The sequence below is a fragment of the Alligator mississippiensis genome, chromosome 11 (genome assembly GCF_030867095.1).
Source record: "Alligator mississippiensis isolate rAllMis1 chromosome 11, rAllMis1, whole genome shotgun sequence".
Taxonomy (NCBI): Eukaryota; Metazoa; Chordata; order Crocodylia; family Alligatoridae; genus Alligator; species Alligator mississippiensis.
Genome location: NC_081834.1, coordinates 40,424,636 through 40,445,096, shown reverse-complemented (window position 1 = coordinate 40,445,096; position 20,461 = coordinate 40,424,636). Strand labels below are relative to the sequence as shown.

Here is a 20,461-nt window from a genome sequence, read left to right as displayed (position 1 = left end):
ATACTTAGCTTTTGCACCTTCTTTTTTTTTTCTTGCATTTCCTCAAGTTGAGTTAATAGCCTGCAGTGTGGCCTGATTTAAAGTATGCTGGCCCTTTTAACGCTGAATTGTCCTAGAGGAGCCATCCTCAGCATGGCTGCTGGAGGTTTGTTGGCATGTTCACAAAGCCTGTGCTGTTCACAAGATGCCAAGCAGTAGGGCTGTGTGAAATTTCGCTGCCAGTTTTGTTTCAACGTTGTTTCAACTTGTTTCGAGATCGAAACAAAACAGGTATCATCAAAACAGCCTCAAAACAAAACGAGGTAAGTCGAAATGTTTCAACGCTTTGCCCATAGGCTATAATGGGGAAGATTGAAACAGCCTATAATGTCATTTCTGGCCAGATTTGGATGAAACTTGCAGGAATGTTAGCCCCTTCTGAGGGCACGAAGCCTGCCAGGTTTCAAGGAGATAGGTGCAGGGGGTTTTGCCTGTCAGCAGCTAGGGGTGCAGGGCCCCAGAACCCCCCTGCACCGATCTCCTTAATAGCTGGCAGGCTTCGTGGCCGCAGCAGGGCCTAGCAGGCCTACAGTTTTCACCCCCCTCTGCCCCAAGACAGACACAGTCCCACAAGCACCCATGACACGAGTTTTGCCTGTCAGCAGCTAGAGGTACGGGAACCCAGAACCCCTTGCACCGATCTCCTCCACAGCTGGCAGGCTTCGTGGCCGCAGCAGGGCCTAGCAGGCCTGCAGTTTTCACTCTGCTGTGCCTTAACGCACACAGTGTTACCCATGTCATGAGTTTTCCTTGTCCACAGCTTGAGGTACAGTTTTCCCCAAACCCCTGCAGTGATCTTGAAACCTGGTGGGCTTTGTGGCCTTGGCAGGGGCTAGCATGCCTGCAGTTTTGACCCCGCTGTGACTTAACACATTCACGTGACATGTTTTGCTTTCAAGACTTTGGGGTGCAGTTTTCCTGAACCACCTGCACCTATCTCCTTGAAGCCTGGCAGGCTTCATGCCCTCCGAAGGGGCTACCATACCTGCAAGTTTCATTCAAACCAGGCCAGAAATGACAAAGTTATAAGCTGTTTTGACTTTCCCCATTATAGCCTATGGGTGAAGTGTCGAAACAGCGCTGAAATGGTGAAACTGTTTCGACGAAACCTAACAGAACAGCAGTTTCGAATCGAAACAAAATTCGAAAAGGAATGCCGTTCCGGCGAAACGCTAGTCAAAAAGGAACAGTGCTGTTTCTCAGAGCCCTAGCAAGCAGCTCTCTTCCGGTCAGGTTTAGAGGTTGCCCCTTGCAATACCCCCACCAGAGTGTTTGCTTGCAAAGAAGGTGGGGTACTGGGGGGTGGATGAGCAAGGCAGTGAGATGTGACCCCTCCCTTGTATTGCAGGCATGCAGGGCTTCTGGCAGCTTTTCAACTCAGAGCCAAGCCTGCCACAGGGGGGGGAGGTTTGAAGGGCCCTCTCACCCTTTGGTCCTGGTTTTACACTCATTTTACAGAACATAGGGCTTTATTTTCTGTCCTGTTTTCTTTGCCTCCAGGGGTTTCTGCACTGCCCCTGCTGCTGATTAGTTGTGTGGGCTCCTGGTGATGTACTGGGCCCTGTGCTTCCCTTACAATGAAGAAGAGTAAAGTCTTACCTGTAAACACAAAGCAGTTTGCTTGTTGAGGCTGCGGGACACAGACATGCACATACATGCACAAGGACACCCCCCACCATGCACACTGCAGCTCTTGCACGTCTACGACGCAGGGGCTGCCTGAATCCCAGGCTGAGCAGAGGAGCCCTGATGGGGAGACTCTTTACATTACCCTTACAAACACCAATGGTTTTATCCTTCTCCCCCCTCCCCTGTGGGTAGTGGAATATCACTCCTGTTTTACCCTGGGGAATTGAGGCCCAGAGACATTAAGTCTGGGAGCTAAAAGCAGAGGGACACTGTGAGCAGCAGAACCTCCCTTGCAGGCCCCAAAACACCCATTCCTGGCAGTCTTGAGGGGAAGATGTAGGTAGTTTTGAGGAGGCTTTGAAGTGATAGCTTCAGGGTTGCCGGTGTGTGAGAGATACGTAATGGGCTTGTATCTCTCCATTACATCTCCCAGCCTGGGGATGTGTGTTGTGAACCAGTGACTAGCTTGGAAGGGCTGCAGATAGGAACGGCCAGGCTGAGGGAACCAGGTGTGTGACTAGCCGGAGCTGAGAGCGGTGCTCGGTCTCCCCCCGGTGCTGCCTGCTGGCGGGTCCTCGCTTTGTGTCTGGCTGCCGCTGGCCTGGCTGAATGTGAAAGGACGTCTGTGCCTGGTGCCATTGCTACGCTGGGGAAGGGAGGACACTGTGTAATTACTTCACATGGTGAGACTAATGAGTCCCTGGTTCTTTCCTTTCCCACATCAATCCCTGTTCACACGCTGTCTGCCCCAGGCTTATACTGTGACCAGCAGGCGAATCCCCTCACCTTGTGTTAGGCTTGATAAAGAAGCAGGATGAAAAGCTCTGTCTCTGAGAGATAAGACAGATGGGCTGGGTGAATTCAGGGATTGATCTTTTTCTCTTTTCACCTCTGCCCCGTTTCTCAGCTTTGTTCCAAACCTGCCCCTAGCATCAGGCTACCTGCCTGTCCGTCTCCCTGCTGGAGGCTTTGTTCTCCTCAGCCCCTGGATCCTTCCTCTCAGGGTTTTTTTCCCCCCCCCCCCCCTCTTCCCTTAGCCTGAAGCTTCAGGCAAGCAGTGGAGCGAGCAGCTTCCTTTCCTGGTTTCCCTCTCCTCCTGATGGCTGATAAATGAGGCTGTATTTGTTCCAGTGCAGAGTGAAATATGAAATCCCATAAAGCCGCCTCACTTATTAGATAGATCTCAGCGAGCTGCTTATTATGCACTGTGGCGTAATGCAGATTACAAATGTGACCAAGCAATAATTAGCAGAGCTGGAACTGTAATTAAACGCTCCTGTGCTGCACTGTGGTTTCTGTTGCAAAGTGGAAGGAAGCCGAGCAGTTTCAAAACCCCCAGGTGCCCCTTCCTTTCCGCTGCACGCACAAACAAGCAATCAGCCACTGCTCCCAGGCACTGGTGAGTCAGGGGCGCTTGGGGGTGACCGTTCCCCCAACACTCACTTTCTTCCAGGCTTGCTGCTGTCATCCAAGTAGAGCCAGCTATACATGGTTCCTCTCCAGATATTCACTCCAGGAGATTGGCTTTAAGTTGCTAAGCAGATTGGAGTTGGAGGCAGCCCCTTCAAGCTTCAGGGAGCTTGGTTTTCAGGAGCCAAGTGCTTTCTGGAGCTCCTTCCCTAGGTCCCAGCAATGCCCCAAGGGACCAGCTGTGGGTGTGCAGGGAGGTCCCCTTCCCTTCATGGGGACCAGTGCTACCTCTTGGGCAGCACAGGCAGTGCAGCACCTCCAGGCTTGTTTTTTCTTCCCTTGCAGGCACTATTCCTGCATCTCAAATCCTGCCCTGTGAAATGGGAATGAAATGGGCTCGGGCACTATAAGCATTGGCCACTGCGAGTGCCTCTCTGAGCCAATGCTAGGACATGAAAGCCAAGGAATGAGATCCTGACGGATCTGATGTTTCCGGTGGGAGTCCAGGGCTGGTGTCAGATTGGGAAAGGAGCCTGGGGAAGAGACAGCACACAGGCGTGGGCTCTGCTGCTGGCTAGGGAGAGACGTGTGGTTCAGTCACTGTTGATTAAACCTCTAGGCTGGCTTTAATGCTTATTGGACTGGATTCGCTCTGACGAGCTGTCCAGACAGAGGACATACGCAGGAGGACAAGGAGCTGACTGCAGGCGAGCAGGCAGAAGACACTCTGTACGCTGCTGTGTTAACATGGCTGGAATGGCAAATCCACTCCCGTCGCTCTGCTCCATGAGACCCCTGGTAACAAGGGTCATGGTTGTTTCCTCTGTTAGCATGGAACAAGCTTGTGCTTTTACCACCATTGTGCCTTTGGGTGGTGGGGGAGTTAGGGCAATCCACTGCCTTTGAAATAGTCCCTTCACATCCTGCTCCTTCAGAGGGGCACTACAGCATGCCAGCTGGTTTCTTCTCCCACCCCTCGCTCAGCTTGTGCACACTGGGACTCCAGAGGTGCTTGGCAGAGTGCTAGTTACTGACTGAATCTGCACACACATCTCTGACCTGGAGGGCTGGGTGTGAGAGATGGGGAGCTCTGGCCACACAGCCTGCGGAGGTCACGTGGGAGCACACAAGAGCTTGGTAGAGCTGATGTGACAGACAAGATTCAACACGAAGGCTTCCACTCCAGCTAATTGCTTCATAAAAAGGCAGGCTTAGTGAAGGACTCTGTGTGCGCGTGAGAGAGAGAACAAGCAGATAAGGCTAATGTTTTGGCAGTTGTTCAGGGCCCAGAATTAGTCTGAATGGGAGTGTGAACATTTTGTGGCTGTCGACAGCATTGTTCCACATATAGCGATGACTCTGCGGTTGGAAATGCTTGTGGTGCCAGGACACCTCCTGGCGAGTGGCTTGGAGTTATTTGCTTCCGCCTTTCTGGGGCTGGCTATGGCCAGCCAAGCTTTCCCTGCATCTAGCTTTAGGCACTGCTCCCAGGGCCACGATAGGTTTGTGCCAAGCAGCAGACTGACAGGGGCATCTTTTGACATAATTCAGAGCTGGATGCTGGGGGGAGTCTTCCCCCGAGTGCCTTGTATTCCCGTGTCTGAACTCACTGGTGACTGAAGCAGCAGTACTGCCTGCAGCTGCTTTGAGCCTGCTCAACATCCAACCAAGATCAGAAGGCCTGCCCTGGGGGAGGAGGGCTAAGCAGAGTTTAAATAGTCGGCGTGAGTACTGCTGTGAGTCTCTGTTGCTGGATGTGGCTGGGGGCTTGATTCAGGGCGGGTGAGAAGGGCACTTCTCTGGTCAGGGTTAAGATGATGATCTGAACTCTCCCAGCAATGGAGATGTATGTATCTGTGCTCCTCTTGGGCTGGCATTGTGGGCAGGGCTCTGATATATAGCAGCCTCTGAGGCCCAGCTGCTCCCTCTCATTGCATGACACTAGACCAGTGAATACTTGGTGGGGTGGCTCATTAGTCCTCTTGCCCATCCTGAGTGAGTGTCAGCATCACAGCTGCCGAGAATCTGGCTTATTGAAGGTGGGGTAGAGGAGGTCCCAAGGCTTGGCTGTACTCAGCCCTGTTCAGCTGAGCTGTTTGCTTTCTTCAAAGACCTAGCCTAGCTCTGGCACTGAGGAAGTTGCTTTTGAGTGCAAGGGAAGCAAGATGACTGATAGTGACCTTGCCTGCAGCCATTCAGCTCTGCCATCAGATCTCCTCTGCCCGTTTTCTGCCTGGATGGGTCCTGCGTGCATCTTGGCATAGAAAGGGGATATTTGGGATGCAGTCTACAAGCAGCCACCATGTAGGTAGCTGGGAGTCCATCTATCCTTGAGGGGAGCTGGAGGGAGGCTGTGATTATCAAGTGGGCAGCTGAAGGTACTGGCTGCCTTCCCTGTCCTGCCCTTCTCTGCCAGCCTGGTAGTGTCCTGTGGTGCCATTAGAGGGCTGTTAGATGCATGGTCATTCTGCCTGCTTTTATGCCTCTTAACAAAGCAAGCAATGTGGGGGATCCAGTGCTCTGAAGACTCTTCATGTCACTGAAGTTTTAGGATGGATGCTCAGGTGAGCGAGAGCTGCTACAGCTGAGCAAGTGAGCATGGGTCTCTGGCTGGAGCACGTTGGCTTTGACATAGATGGATGCTATAAAAAGGGTAGCTTTTTGGTGATACAGGAATCATGGCCAAATTGGGGCTGGAAAAGTCTTACCAGGTCCTTGGTCTGTAGTTTAGGATGTTTGGGATATGAAGCCCCTACTAGCAAACAGGGAGGCTCTTACAGCAGCGTAGAAATAAGGGGTAGGGACCTGCACTGTTGTGTCAAGAGTGTGGGAGGGAGGCCTGTCACTCTGCTTTCTCCTCTGCACATTCTCCAGTTCTAACGAGCGTATTTCTCTTTCCCCACAGATGGAGTCTCCGGTCTCCACCCCCGCGGTACTGCCACTGCACCTCCTCGTCCCTGTTGTCAATAACGACATCTCCTCCCCATGTGAGCAGATCATGGTACGCACCCGCTCGGTGGGGGTGAACACATGCGACGTAGCATTGGCTACTGAGCCAGAATGTCTGGGCCCCTGTGAACCCGGGACCAGTGTCAACCTAGAGGGCATTGTCTGGCAGGAAACGGAAGATGGTAAGTGTTGTCTGAACTGGTTTTCCCTTTTTCCATCATGGATAGACTGTGCCTTTATAGTGATCCCCCTTCCCAGCCAGGGTGGTGGTTGCAAAGTGTGTATAACATTCCTGTCCCTTGCTCTCTATGTTAGCACCAGTCTTCTAGGCATAGGAGGGCTTGGGGGTATTGTGCAGGATATTAGCTGAGACCATGGTAGTTTCGAGGGCACAACTCAAGGGTGGCACAGTAGATCCAACAGCATGCAAAGGTCTGCACTGACTGTATTGTCTTATGTCATTGCCCAGCTTGCACACTAAAATGTCTAGCATGCTGTGTGCACTTTTGTCCAAGAGTTAATCATTTAAAGAAGGGAAAGGAGAAAGAACTTAATGAGGGGCCTTCCACACCTTCAAACTTGACTTTGATCATACAGCCAGATCTATGCCATGTCCACATGAACAACATGAGTCTGTGGCTGGGTAGTTAGCCCCATCAGAGCTCTTAAGAACAGAGCCTACAGAAGATCAGGGCCTTTCATTTGTTATTGTCCAGCCAAGCAATCGGCACTCATCTGTGCTTCTGCGCAAGGAGCTTGTTTATATTCCCGGTTCAGGAGGCTTGGTCTTTAGCAGTTACTGGACCCCAGCATCCCTCTAACTGTTTATCAGGGAATGCAGAGCTCTGTTTTCTCCTGATACAAGCGTCATTACACTGAACCTCTGTTTGTGTCTGACGTGAAGGCATGTCACCCCCAGCTTGGAGCCTACTGTTGTCCTTTGGCTACATAGAAGCGCGTCAATTTTGGAAGTGGAGGGCTGAGTTCAGGCCAGACCTGTAAGTTTACTCCTTTCCTATGGCAGCAGGAAGCAGCTAGGGTTTCATGGAGGTAAGGGAGTGGATTTCCCCTGGACATTTGTAGATCTAGAAGTGGGGCATGCACCAGGAATCTATGGGAGAGGATTTGTGGAAACAGAGCCTTGCTGAGGGTACAGAGGTTCACTCTCTGTAAGCCAGGTCCCGGTCTCCCAAGTGCTGGTATTGATGTTACCTTCTACTTGCTGGCTAGGAGGTTTAGCAGCTTTCCTCATTACTTTTGCATTTGCCCTGTTCAAGAAATTCTGGATTTGTCTTTTACAAACTGGCCTTGAGGCATTTGAAATGAAGGTTACATCTGCTGCAGGCAGTATCCAGTGAATGAATGTTGGGGGTGAATCTTGCTGTGCAGAAATAAGCACCAGACCATGCTTTTTTTATCCACACATCAGATCGAGCTGAGGATCTCCAAATAGTCTTCCTGATGACAGATAATTTGTGTCCTGCTTCTAGACAAATGAGAGAAACCCTGTCTAGTGCTTTTCACCTGACATTTTTGGTCTAGGCAGAAATTGGGAAACAGAGCAAGAACCCTGAGTCACAAACATTAGCTGTAACAGGATTATGGGAATGGGAGAAGTTAGTTGACAATTGGTCACTTCAGAAACGAGTGACAATTAGGACATTTAAGGCCCTCTGACATTTACTCTTCTGTTGTTGTGGAGGGGTTAACTGCATGGGACTGCTGCTCCCTTTCTGCATATTCCCTCAAGCTGGGCTCTTGCAGCTGCTCTTCCTGAAGCTCTCTTCGTTATCTTGAATGATCATTAAAGCTGAACTTAAACCCATATTTCCATCGGCAGGCGTATGCTGCTGTCACTCGGCCAGATGTTGCTTGTGTAAAGCTCCCAACCTTGCAAGCAGATGTTACAAAACGCACCTACAACTTTTGTGTAACTTTGCAGCTGGAGTTCACCTCGTTGTGGCAATTTTGAGTGCATCCAGTGATCCATGGTGAAATAAGTTATTTTTTCTCATCAGCTATGTGTAAGGATTGGGCCTAGGTTGGGCCTAACTCCCCTGGTCCATTTTTTTTCATATAGGCTTGGCTTAGGGCCAAGTGGTATAATGGCTTCAGACATGGAGCTGATTAGAATGGAAATGGTTCCATGTTGGACTTGTGTCAAAAGCTGAAGTAGCTGGGAGAGGAGGAGCCTCTGTGGCGAATCACCTGACAGTCCATGTCCTGGGGGACCCTGACTTACAGTGGTAGTGATTGTTTCATGGTTGTGCTTGGGTCAGGAAACTTCAACTGTCCTTGTCTACTGTGTCCCCACCCCTGTGCTCTGCATACTTGTGTGCTTGGAAGATTTCATTGGATTCATGGGCAGCTGGGCATTGGATCTGGCTTTCCTACCACACCTGAGGAAGGCAGGAGCAGCAGTGCTGAAAATGGTCTTTGGGGGATTCCTCCTTTATCAGCTAGTGTGGCTGGTGTGGGGCAGGAAATGGCCTGCAGGGTTAGGAGCCTTGATTGTGAATGTGTCATGTGCTTGCAGGGGTGAAAATACAGTGAGGGTGTGAGAACCAGCTGTGCTTCTGACTGCCCAATCTATGCCAGGATCATAGGATCAGACTGGGGAAAACAGGGTACACTTGCTTTGGGGGGCTGGGTGGTACTTTTGAAAGCATTTGTCTAGCTGCCACGTTCTAGACATGTGAAGCAGCCTTCACTCCCCCTTACTTTCCCTTTTTAGTCTGCTTGAGCCATTGTCTGGTTTCTCTGTATGGGTTTACATGACCATAGAGAGAAACATTGCCTCTCAGTTCAGAAAATCCTTCTGCTCTTGTGTTATGGCCTCGGAGCCCAGCAGCGTGGTCTCTCTGTGTTAGCTCTGTTCTGTCTGCGGTACTTGTGTGACCTCTATCACTGTAGTACCTAAGCACCAGCTTTAATGCATTTACCCAACAAGGCGTGGATTACACAGCTGGGGAGAAAGGCTAAGTGATCTCCACATCCTGGGCTAGTGCTGTAATAACTGGCCTATCTTCCTCCCTGGCTATCTGCAGCATCCTGACCCATACCTGAAAGTCCAAAAGAAATTTGGGTTTGGGATTCTGCAGGTGTGTTGTGTAACCCCATTGCTCCCCACATTTGGGACAGCAGGGAATCAGTGTCCAGCCGAGGTTGCAAGAGCCAGTGGCAAGGAGTGAACAGTCCCTCGCGCACATTATGGAGCAGGGGGACCGGAGATGTTGATGTCTGGTGGACATGGACTTTAGTTTAAAAGACCTTAAGTGTCCAGCTTCTGCGCTGGCAAAGAAAGCTGTTCCAGTGTGACCCACTGTGCTGTGGTCTGCCCAAGCCTGCGGAGAGACCCTGTCGCTCTGCTGTTTTTCCAAAGCTGTAGCAGCATGAAATTACTGAGATTGCTTGGTTTTGTTGCTGCTGTGCAGACCCCTGTGGGCAGCAGGGAAACAGGCAAGAACTGGGAACTCCTGCTTCTCTATTTTGGCAAGGCCGAGAGCCAGGGGAGGGGAGAGCATGAAGAGAGGCTGGAAGGGGGGATGATCCATGAGGCCACCCACTTCAGTGGCAGCCAGAGGGCTGAGGGAGAATCACTGTCTTTCTCCCACCCATGCTTTTTCCATCCCACCCCCTGGGGTGGGGAAGGGACAGAATCAAGCTCCTGATTTTTTTTCTGGAGCCAAATGGGTTTCACATTCATCAGCCCCCTGTTAGGAAGATGGAGCCCCTTGAGCAGCAGCAGCTGAGAACCTTGCCAAGGAGCAGAAGGTCTCCTTGTGCCACAGCCTCTCTCCTGAGCTGGGGCACTGCAGCTCTTCCCTGGCAGCTCCTGGACACCTTGTAAAATGTTCAAGCATAGATTGCTTCACACAGCTCTGTGATCCTTCAAAGAGAGTGATGGCAGCAGTCTCCCCGCTCCCCCTGAATCAGCTGAGCAATGGTCACTTTCACTACACTGCTGATTTTCCTTCCCTCCATCCTTCTCCCCCCTTCCATCAGGTTTCAGCTCCTCCTTTGCCATCAGTGCCTAGTGTTTCTTTTGCCCCCCTCCCACTCATCCCTTCTTTCCTGCCTCACCAATCTGTGCAGCTCTGCAGCCCACCTGCTTGTCCTGCCACATTATCCTTTTCTTTTGCAGCTATCGGTTCAGACCGTGCCTCGGAGGCATTCCGTGGCTCCTGCCGCTTGCCTATTTTTAGTCTATAGTAATTCAGTGAACATGTGCAAAAATCCTTCCCCGCCTGGCTCTGCCGGCTGCCGCTTGGTTCCTGCTGTCATTTCCGACGGCTCCTGCAGCGTGCCCTGCGCTCCTGTCATGCACGGTTCAGGTCCTCTTGTTTTCTTTGGTCGATTCCAGTCGTCTCTGTAGTGTTGCCATAGTGTGCGTCTAGCAGAACCTACCTTACCTATTAAGCCCACTTTAATCACTCCAGCCTGAAGACTAAGTCACAAGGAGCAGGAGGGAGGCTCCACCTGCTTTCTGCATGAATTGTTTTTCAGGTACTTGAGTAGGGTGAAATAGGATCACAGTTGGGTGCCTAAGTCCATGAAGGCACCTACTAGCTGGATTAGGGTCTGGCCCTTGGTGTATAAGAACTGACTAGTGCCTCTGCGAGGGAGCTGTCCCCAGGAGCAGGCCCATTCTGCTCCTGACCCCCTCCCATTCTCCATGGTGATGAGATTTAAGAGTAGCACTTATAATTATAGCTCTAGGGTTAGGACTGACCTGGCTGTTGTGATGTCTGAGGCCAGGGCTTGTATGGTATACTTAGACACATCTAGCATTTGTTCTTGACCCAAGATGTTCACAGTGGGCTAGGTAAAAACAGTGGCTGTGAAGGATGTGATGACCCAGGAGGTGTGATTGACTCCTGGCTAGGCAGATCTGTGCCCGGGCAAGATCTGTGCTCGTAGCACAGGTGAGGTTAGCAGCCACAGGGACATCAGCCCCCACTAGCAATCACAGTCCACACTGAAGCGGCAGAGAGAGCTTGTGCTCTGGCTGCTAACCTGTGCTGCTCTCTCGTTGCTCCCAATCAACCTTCATTTTGGTGCTCAGATGTACTGCTCTCTTGCTCCTGTGTGGTGGGATTGAGCAGTAGTGCTCCCTCTCCTCTTCCTTTAATTTTCATCATTTCTTTTCTCTCCTCCCTCTAGTCTTGGTTTCTCTCCCTTCCCTCATGGAGTGCTGTGTGCTGCTGCCCAGAGCCTGGCCAGAGCAGCAAAGACAAATGTGCATATGTTGCCATTCTCTCTACTGCTTGGGAAGGGCTCTGGGCTGAAGGAGCATCAGCACTACGCATTCTTGGCTGCCAGCAGCCCCTCACCCTAGGATGGTGCTTCTGTTGTACAAAGTGATGTCTGAAGCTAAAGTTCATGGCTTAAAATATCAGCCTCACAGTTGCATGCAGGAAGTGTGTGGTGTCTGGTATGTGGGCCTGACATGGAGCAGGGTACGTTGCAGCATGTGAATTTGGTGTTTCAGTTGAATGCACCGCTGCCTGTGCAGAGTGGATGGATTTGTGCTGTTTTCTGCACACAGCCTTGTTTAAACCAGATTGGTAATGTCAGGTGCGGGGAATTGGAAGGGCCTTGCTTTCTTTACTGAATCAGGCTGTTTCATTCAGGAGTTTGTTCAGGGGGTGGGGGAGTGAGTCTCCTTGCCTGCTAACGGACTTGCCATATGCACCTGGCCAGGCACTTCCAAGTGAGGCTGAAATGGAGAGGAGCTTCCTAGCCAGCATTGTGCCAACCCGCTTCTCTGCTGAGAGGACCAGCCAAATCCCTCCTCTAGTGGCAGTTACCCGGGCTTGGCAGGTACAGGATGATGCTTGCTGCTGGTTGAGTGCAGACTTCCTGAAGGCGCTGCCTTGGGCGTTCCCAGCACGTACTTGTGAATTTTGACACATACCTTTCCCTGATGAATTCACGAGGTAACTAAGCATCGGCCACTGGTGTAAGACAGTGATGTGCTATGTTCCCAGGGAGTCTGGAAGGGGGTGTAAAGCTCTTATCTGTTGTTTGACAAGTCCCTGGCAAATTGAATTTGTGTTGAATGTGCCCCTTGAAGTCCCATGGTAATTGTTCCGACATAGGCCTTTTTGCAAAAACGCTGTTCACTCGCAGCCCTGCAGCTCCCTGCTGAGTGTTGCTGATGTGCCCCTTTCCCAGTCTGAACAGATTAACGCCCTTCCCTGCAAGCTGGGGAGAGTGAATTTGTTGCACATCCAGTAGCCATCCTTTCTTCAAGTGGGCCCTAATAGCAGCCGACCCACCCTGCTGTCCATCAAAGTCGTGAGCTGTCGGGTAGAAGAGACTTTGTATAGCATGGCTCATCCCCAAGAACCCTGGGGTAGCCGTGTTCATGATACTCCTCTGGGAAGGAGGACCACTGACACACGGCAGTAAAAAGAAGAGGGAAGAGCACGTGTTTGCTAGTCCTCCTTCATCTTGTGGTTCAGGGGGCTCTTTTTCAAGGGCTTGTGTGACGGACCTACTGTGTGGGGTACCAGCCAGGGGGCGGGGGGTGTAAAAGTCTAGGTCAGTCCTCCCAGGATGTGAACCACAAGGTCCAGGGAGTCTGATGCTGTTTAGAGGGATGCTTCCTCCATTCACCCATCCACTCTGCCTGGAGCTGACAGAGCAGTCCTCCCGTCAGAGATGTGGGTTTTCTGGAAAATTTTGAATTGGAAAGTTTTCTGGAACATTTTCCAATGCCTTAAATAGAGCGTGATCTGATTTAGCATGTTCATTTGACTTCTATTTAATAAACAAAACTAAAGAAAGTACCCCAATATTAATTTTATGTCCCAATAGCCACAAGCATTTGAACTGAAATATTTGATTAGGAAAAAAATTAAATACAGCACACTTAATGACGTTTAAATGTTATATTCAAACAAATTCAAAGCTTTACATGGAAAGACATTATTTTTATTGGAATACTTGTGAAAATGTAAAGACAATACACAATAGTATGTACTTCCCTTACATTGTTTGTTTAAATTTAAGAAAAAAAATGAAAGCACTGAAAACTGTTGCCACAGTAATTTTAGCACACCCAAAGAACTGTGCATGATACGTCGTGCTTTGTTTTTGATTTGTCCTGCACAGCCAATTAGGTGAATTCATAACTTGATTTTTGGTTTGGATTATGATGCGAGTGTATTTACCCTCCTGTTTACAAATCAGTACAACATATATGTACTCTCTCACACACTTCCTACAACTAATCACCTGAAAAACATTAATTACAACTTTGAAACTGCCAAGCTTGCCTAATATTGTATTGGCATCCATTCATTGTTACTAATGAATTTTATGAAATGAAGTTTTAGAAATGGAAGATTTCCCATGGAAGAATAAAGCGCTGGAAATTTTTCCGGAAAATGTTCTGGTTTGGAAAATTTTCCTCCCCACATCTTTACCTCTCGTCAGAGCTGCTCCATGGGGCCAGGAGAACAAGCGGGAAGAAAACATTCTGCAGCAGGGGAAATGAGGCCACCAAACTTTCTGTTAAGTACAAACCTCCAATATCCAGTGGAAACTGTTGGCTCCTTTGCCTCGCTGTGGCTTTGGCTGTGTCAGAGCCTGATCTGTGGCTTGCACTTCTCTCACCTGTCGTGGGGCTTGCAGGAAGCGAGCAGCCTGTCACATCAGCTCTCTCCCACCGGGGATACCTCTTGGAGTGGCTGCCTCATCTCCATACCTACCTTCCTGCCTACCTACTTGCCTACCTCCCTCCCTTGGGGAATGTGTTGTGTTAAATGCCTTTCATGGGAGCAGCTGTCTTGGCAGTTTCTCTAATTCTGTTAGGTGTGATTCTGATCTGCAGGAGCCATTAGCAGATCTAATTATACCAGAAAGCAACACTAGGCTTGCAGCCTCATTAGCTGCTGGGTTTCCTTTCCCCTCACCGTAATTCCCATCACCTGGAGTGAAGTGCACTAGCTGAACAGGACTTGCCACCTGGACGTGACAGGACACAGCAAAGCCCACTCCTGAGATGGACCACTCCAGCACCATGGTGACTCGCTGTGGAAACATCTCAGCCAGTAGCAGCAGCATTTGGAGCCCAAACAAGCTATTGTCTGACATGCAAACCTTCATAGCAACAAGGATCACCGCATGGCAACAGCAGCAGCTGCACAAAAGGAGCGTCAGAAGCATAGTTCTTCAAGTCCCTCTCCCCAGCATGGTGGCGGGGGGAGTGTGCAGGCAGGATTGAGGGTAGCCATGGCTGAGAGAAGCAAAGGGATTTGCCTTCTCCCATGGGGCCCTTATTTAATTTGGACTACAGTTCTTCAAATAGCATGTCTGGGATTTGGAGTGACTCTCCCTTATAGGACCTCTTATGGCACGGACCTGGGTGCTTTAGGGACCAGCAGTACATGCCACTGCAGTAATTCACTCACACACACCTGCTCGCACATGCACCATGCGCTCGCACAACACGGTGTAAAGCTGTGAACCATTTCCCAAATCAAATGGGAAGGAGAAGTAAGAAATTACTCACTGTAATTCCCTCCTCTTTTGTTTTCAGACTATGCCCCTATTAGTCCCACACAACCCTCCCTCCTCAAGTGCATCCACTGCCTTTCCCCTTCTCTGCTGTGTCAAGTTAATTTTTTTCTTGTGCTGGCATTCAGAGCTCAGTGTTATGCTGTCCCCTGGTTCATAATGTGGCCTCCCACTCTCTGCCTGTTCCCAAGCTGCTCTCCCCTCTGCATGCGGTGTGTGGGCTCCTGCCTTCTTCTCTCTGTGATCCCTCCCAGTGACCTGCTGGTTGCATAAAGCCTACAAGATGCCAACAGATGGAATTGTGATACTTGTGACTGGAAAGGGCATGCAGGCTGGTTTGGGAACAGGAGGCAAGGCTGAGCTGTAAAAGGAGGGTGGAGACAGAAGACTTCACATATTGACCTCCCTGACTTGCTCAGGCTGTGTGATGTATGTGTGTGTGATCTGTGCATGCTACTTCTGTCCTTTATTTTTGTCCTCTTAGACTGTGAGCTCTGGAGGGCTGGGAGTATGCGTGTTCACCTCTCTCTTTGGAGTGTGTCCAGCACAGGGATCAGCAACTTACCCAGCAGTTGCCTCTCTCCATATTGACAGCCCGGCTGCTGTGGGGCAGATTTGGGGCCGCTTGAAGGGTCAGTCAGTGTGCTTGGTAGCCTTGGCAATGGAAACTGCCACATTCCTTTGCCTGTGCGGCTGCTGTTGTGGGGAGGATACATGTGGGCCCTGCTCTGTCATGGCTGCAGGGCGCTACCTCAGCCAGCCATTGGGCTCTGGTCAGGAGGAACCGTTGCTGTTCTCCCTGTGGGTCTCCAGGCTGTTCAGGGCCTCCATCTTTGAAAATGCTCCCACTTCATGATACATCCCCCTTGTTTAAAGATCCAGGGCATGGGAGCTTCATCCAGAAGTATGGGTGCTCTCTGACCCTGGTGCTTTCAGTAGAGATTGCTCTGCCCCAGACAGCTGCCGGGAGGCAGGATGGTAATGACCCTTCCTTTCTGGTGGATGTTGAGACATGCTTCTGTCCTGAGCTGGCCCCAGTGCTTCAGGGAATCATTGGCAGAGCTGGGAATGCATCCCATGCCTTCTGACTGCCAGTCCAGTGCCCTGTCCCCTACACTGCTTTGCCTCTGAACAGATTCTCTGGAGGAAGCAAGGAGAAAGCATGACCTGATCCAGGGGTGCAGCAGGAGCTGTGGCCTTGAGGCCTATTCCTGCAGAGCTGGGAGATCGCTGACTCGAGCTGAAAAAAGGTAGAACTGGCCTGTCTTTTAGGCTGCTTTCCTCCCGCCCTCTGGAGACCCCTCTCTTTGGCCCTTGTCCATGAAGAAAAATGGGAAATGACAAAAGCCAAGCAACACAGTTCCTCAGGACAGAGCTGGTGACTCCCTGCTAAAATAGATGGCAGCCCTCTGCTCCCTTCCCATTGGCTGGGTGCAGCCAGCAATCTTAGCTGGGGATGTTCAGACAGTTGCTTTTTCCAAGCTGTGAAATGAGGTCTGTGCTAAGTGAGAACCAGCCTCCAGGGGCCGATCCATCAATGTCGTCTCGCTCCCAGAAATCTGCAACCCCAGGCGAAGGGGACAGCCAGCTTCAGAGGCTCAGGTGACCTGGAGATCGATCCTGCGCTCCAAAGATCATTGGAGGCAAATGGAACAATTCTCCAGGCGGGCGTTGAGACAGCCTAAGCTGTCAGTGCTCTTATCTGTGAGCCAGCGGGGCTCAGTGCTGGAGTGCAGCTCTAATTAGTGAGCTAACGGCGGGGATGAATAAGGCTCGCTCTGGTGCTCCTCTGGCTGTGATGACCCCCTCCTGCAGCACATCCTCCAGGCATGTAAACAAAACCCTCACTCTTCTGTTCTGCTCTGCTGGGCCAGCCGCACCAGCAAGGGCTCTGCTCCACTATGGTGATAGACAGGACCCCTAATTTCTATCTTCTCTGGAAAAGGCTGGTGATGCTTTCCAAACGTGTCCTCTGTTCACCTACTGTCTCACCCATGTTCTGCTGCTTCCTTCCCTGCTGCCCTTGCTTCCCCCTGGGTCCTGCCCCACCTTAGCCTTCTCACCCCTTGCCCTCTGCTCCTTCTTCCATCTCCCGGTCTCCTCTCATTCCTGATGCAGGCAAGTCACTGCCCCTACTAGCTCACATAGGTTCTTCTAGGCCCTTAAATGGTAGTTTTCCCTGTGGACTCCCTTTCCCTCCTTCAGGCTTTGTCTCAATGTCTCCAGGATGCCTCACTAATAAACTTGAGTGGCTGTGAGAATTTCAAGGCAAGCTATACCTCAGGCTCCTTTCTGGCCTCTGGGCAAACTCCCCACATGTTTAGGCACAAGCCCTGGTCTTTCTTGGAAATAAGATCTTGTGACTCTCACTCATATCACATATTTCTTTGTAGGCCCAGCTGGCTTTGGGCACCTGCTTCATCACCTCCCTGGGGGAGCCTTACCTAACAACAGTGACTGAGCCTGTTTAAAACCCAGTACAGTACATCCTCAGCTATCTGAACCACTTTGAAAAGCACCGGCCAAAATACTGTTCAGTAGCTGAATCTGTTCAGACACTAGCATCTGGTGAGGAATTACATATGGGAACACATGATGCATTAGATAAAACTGCTGTTATACTGTACCAACCATTATAAGCTACTGTATCTGACTTAAGAGCAGAGGTAGAGGACTGTATTGAATAACACTTAAACAGGGGAACAGTTTTACTTCACAGTACCAGGAGTTACAGGTTAGTAAACCAGAATTGGCATTCGGGGAAGGCCTCCCATAACAGAAGATGTGCCTTAGTTTTGTTGTACTATGGTAGCTAAAGTGAAGCAGTGGTGGGACAGAGGGTAAAAACACCCACCAGCCAACATACCCCTTGGGTCTCACCTGCGATAGCCTGTGACTTGAGCTTCTTCTGCAGCTACAGGACAAGAACAGATGAGTTTATATGCTCCTCAGGAGTGTGTGTCCTCCTAGGATTCTTTTGAGTTTGCCTGTCACTTCTTTGATCCCCTGTGTCTGAAGCATGTGGTGTCACATAGGGAAAGAGGTCTGGAGCCATTATCTTCAAGGCTTGTGAGTGGAAGCTCTAGGTGACTATAAGAGAAGGTCTCTGCCTTTTTCTTGTGGGTGGGCAGGCTGTGTGCTACCCCTGTTAGGTCTCTGGAGCAAACTGCCCTTCCCACCTTATGATATAGACATACCAGGCTAGTGACAGATCCAGATGCACTGTTCAGTATTGAAGAGTCCTCCCCACCCTTCATGTGTCTCAGCTGTTGGGTTTCCTCCATGTCCTGCAGGGCAACATCCAGAGCTGTGTTAGAGGGAGCCAAGCAGGTGCCAGTGTTAAATTGAACTGCCCCTTGGGCCCACTCCCAGCTTAATAGCCTGGCTAAGTGTCTGTGCCCCAGTTGGGCAAGAGGTTGCATTAGATGCTCTAACACAGTGGGGTGCTTGGACTTCAACACCACAGGCTGCCTGGGCAGATCTCCATAAGTCTGAGCCTGCTCCATTGTTGTATGTAAACATGTTTGCCCCCTCCTACCCCCATGCATGAAGCCATAACCACATTAACTGGTATTGTCCCTGATAGCTGGGTAGCAGCTGCTTGTTGGCTGAATTCAGCAGCCTAGCTAAAACGGCCACTGCGGAGCCCTTAAGGAGCTGAAGAAGGGCTCTGGCTTGCGAGAATCAATAGTTTCATAGACAGCAGTGCTCTCTGACCTTGGTAGATCAGAGGGGTGCCTGAGACTGAATTCCTCACCTTAAGGCTGTCTGGGCTCCCTTGGTTGTGGGAGAACTCTGCCTGCCTTGAAACCAATGCATCTTCAGGAACCTAGCTTCAACCAGGTTGGATCGAATCTTGTTATGCAGCTGGATGGTGGTGTTGGTGGGTGCCCTGTCGCAGGAACATGTCTCTTTGGCAGCACTGTCTCACTGCCAGTTCAGTTGCCACCTTGGAGGCTCCATCTGGCTGTGTGCACAGGTTGCCTGGGAAACCTATCTGCTCTCACTGCTAATAAATCCTGGCTGAGGCAGGCGGGGAATGAGACAGCTGAATGGGTCTGAGGAACTTTGTTTAATAGAAATTTTAGGAGGTCCAGTGGACAGGCTGGTCTGCACTTTCCTTCCCCTGGGATCAGGTGCTGGAGGAGCTCCTGGCTGGTTCCAAGAGCCTGTAATGGTACCCAGGCGCTTACATCCAAGTGAGACCGAGATAAAGCAGGGGCACTTCAGGGCAAAGTGTTAGATGCTAGTGTTTCTCCCTGTGGGCCTAAAACGCAGCTGTCTTTGGCCTGGAGCATGGTAGCAATGCCAGTTCCCTGCAGTTCCCTGCTCATGTGGATCTCACAGTGGGGGATTCTTCCTGCCCCAAGCATGTGGAGTCTGAAGGAGGATGACTGTCTGCCTTATCCAGCTCGCAGGAGGGTCAGGTAGGGCAGTCCCAGAGTGAAGCCACAGCACAGGAGTAATGCTTCAGCTCTTACAGCTCAACCTTAGTAGGTCTCTCCTGAATAGCCTGTTCCTCCTCTCCATCCTCACTGCTTCCAGGGGCAGTGGCTTCTTCCCTTGATCTGCCTCTGATGGACTTAAGAAGAGCTGAAACATCCCCACGTAGGGGCAATAGCCCCTTAAGCACCTCTGCCAGGTCCCTTTTTCCAGCACCAGGGACAACCAAAATCATTGTGCTACCTCCAGGTTTGTTCTCAGTCTGTTGCCTTTTAAGGGTCCTTGCTCTGAACCCATCCTCCCTGTTCTGAGGGCCTGTGGGTGTCCAGGCAAGGCTGATGTGCCCTCTGGGAGTCTCACTGCACCATTCTCCATCTCCTCAGGGTGCAGGGTATGCTCTGCTGGTACATGCAGCCTCTTGTCCAGTGTGTTCCCAACTGGACACAGGGCTGAGTCTTTCCTACCTGACCTTAAATTGGGCTGGCTCTGGGGAATCTGGGTCTTGCAGGACTGGAAGTGTGCATCCTTACTTCCCCCTCAGCAAAGCTCACCTGTCTGATGGGCGGGTTGGTCCTTGAGGTGGCAAGTGTGTAGGGGGAAGGAATGCTGTGTCTTTCTCAAACCCAGCTTTTCAGAGACACTTGCTCTGCTCTGATATAGGTCTCCACCCACTCCTTGCACCTCTGCTGAATATGCCACAGCCCTGTTCCTGAGCAGCGTGTAATAAAGTGGGGGAGCTCCTACTCCATGCAGCTGCCATCTGCCATCAGCACTGCCACACTAACCACAGGGAAGCTGCACTTTGTACCTGTCTCCCTAAGGTGCACTAGGAATGGCCCTCCCTGCTGGGTGGAAGTGACAGTGACAGTCCAGGACACTTCTCGTTCCTGACCACTCTGGCCTGGTTATACTTGCTCAATCTGGGTCCCGGTAGGCCAAGCACTGTCTTGCCATTGATGCTGATGGGTTAAAAAGCCACTTAGAAGCTCTCCCCATGGTTTAAATTACCCTGTGCTGTTGCTGGAGGATTAGGATGGGATGCTGTGCAATTGGTTGCAGTGGGTTAAATATAGGCTGTGTGGTGGCAGGTTTCCATCCAGCCGTCTGCCAGGCGGTTGTTGTGGAGGGGAAGGAGGTGTCTGGTAGTTATCCCCACCTGTGCCAAAGGCTTGCTTCATCTCTTTATCTCCCTCCCGCGATGATGACAGTGGGGAAAATGCCAGAAGGCCCTTTGCCTCCTCACGCTGGCCTGGGGCTTGAGCCTCTGGCATCCTGCCACACAACCATCCATAGGAGGGCAGTGTGGGCAGTGTGCGCTCAGGCTCCTAACAGTGAGCTTTCTCTCAAGAGACATTTGAAGCATCATGTGCTGCACAGCCACTCCTGGCAAGGATGGAGGAGGGTGCTAGAAGGTGGAGACTGAATGAAAGGAGCAGCTCAGCTCCCTTGGGTGATGGAGCTGAGG

At 51.0% G+C, this 20,461-nt stretch overlaps 1 protein-coding gene across 5 annotated transcripts in view; it reads left to right on the top strand.

The window, feature by feature from the left end:
• ZNF609 (zinc finger protein 609) overlaps positions 1-20,461 on the top strand; it is a 120,855-nt gene that overhangs the window by 82,590 nt on the left and 17,804 nt on the right. For all 5 annotated transcript variants that reach the window (XM_059714858.1, XM_059714857.1, XM_059714856.1 and 2 more), the window contains one exon: positions 5,984-6,209. In XM_059714858.1, coding sequence (XP_059570841.1) covers positions 5,984-6,209 — 226 coding nt within the window. The remainder of the gene's footprint in view (positions 1-5,983; positions 6,210-20,461) is intronic.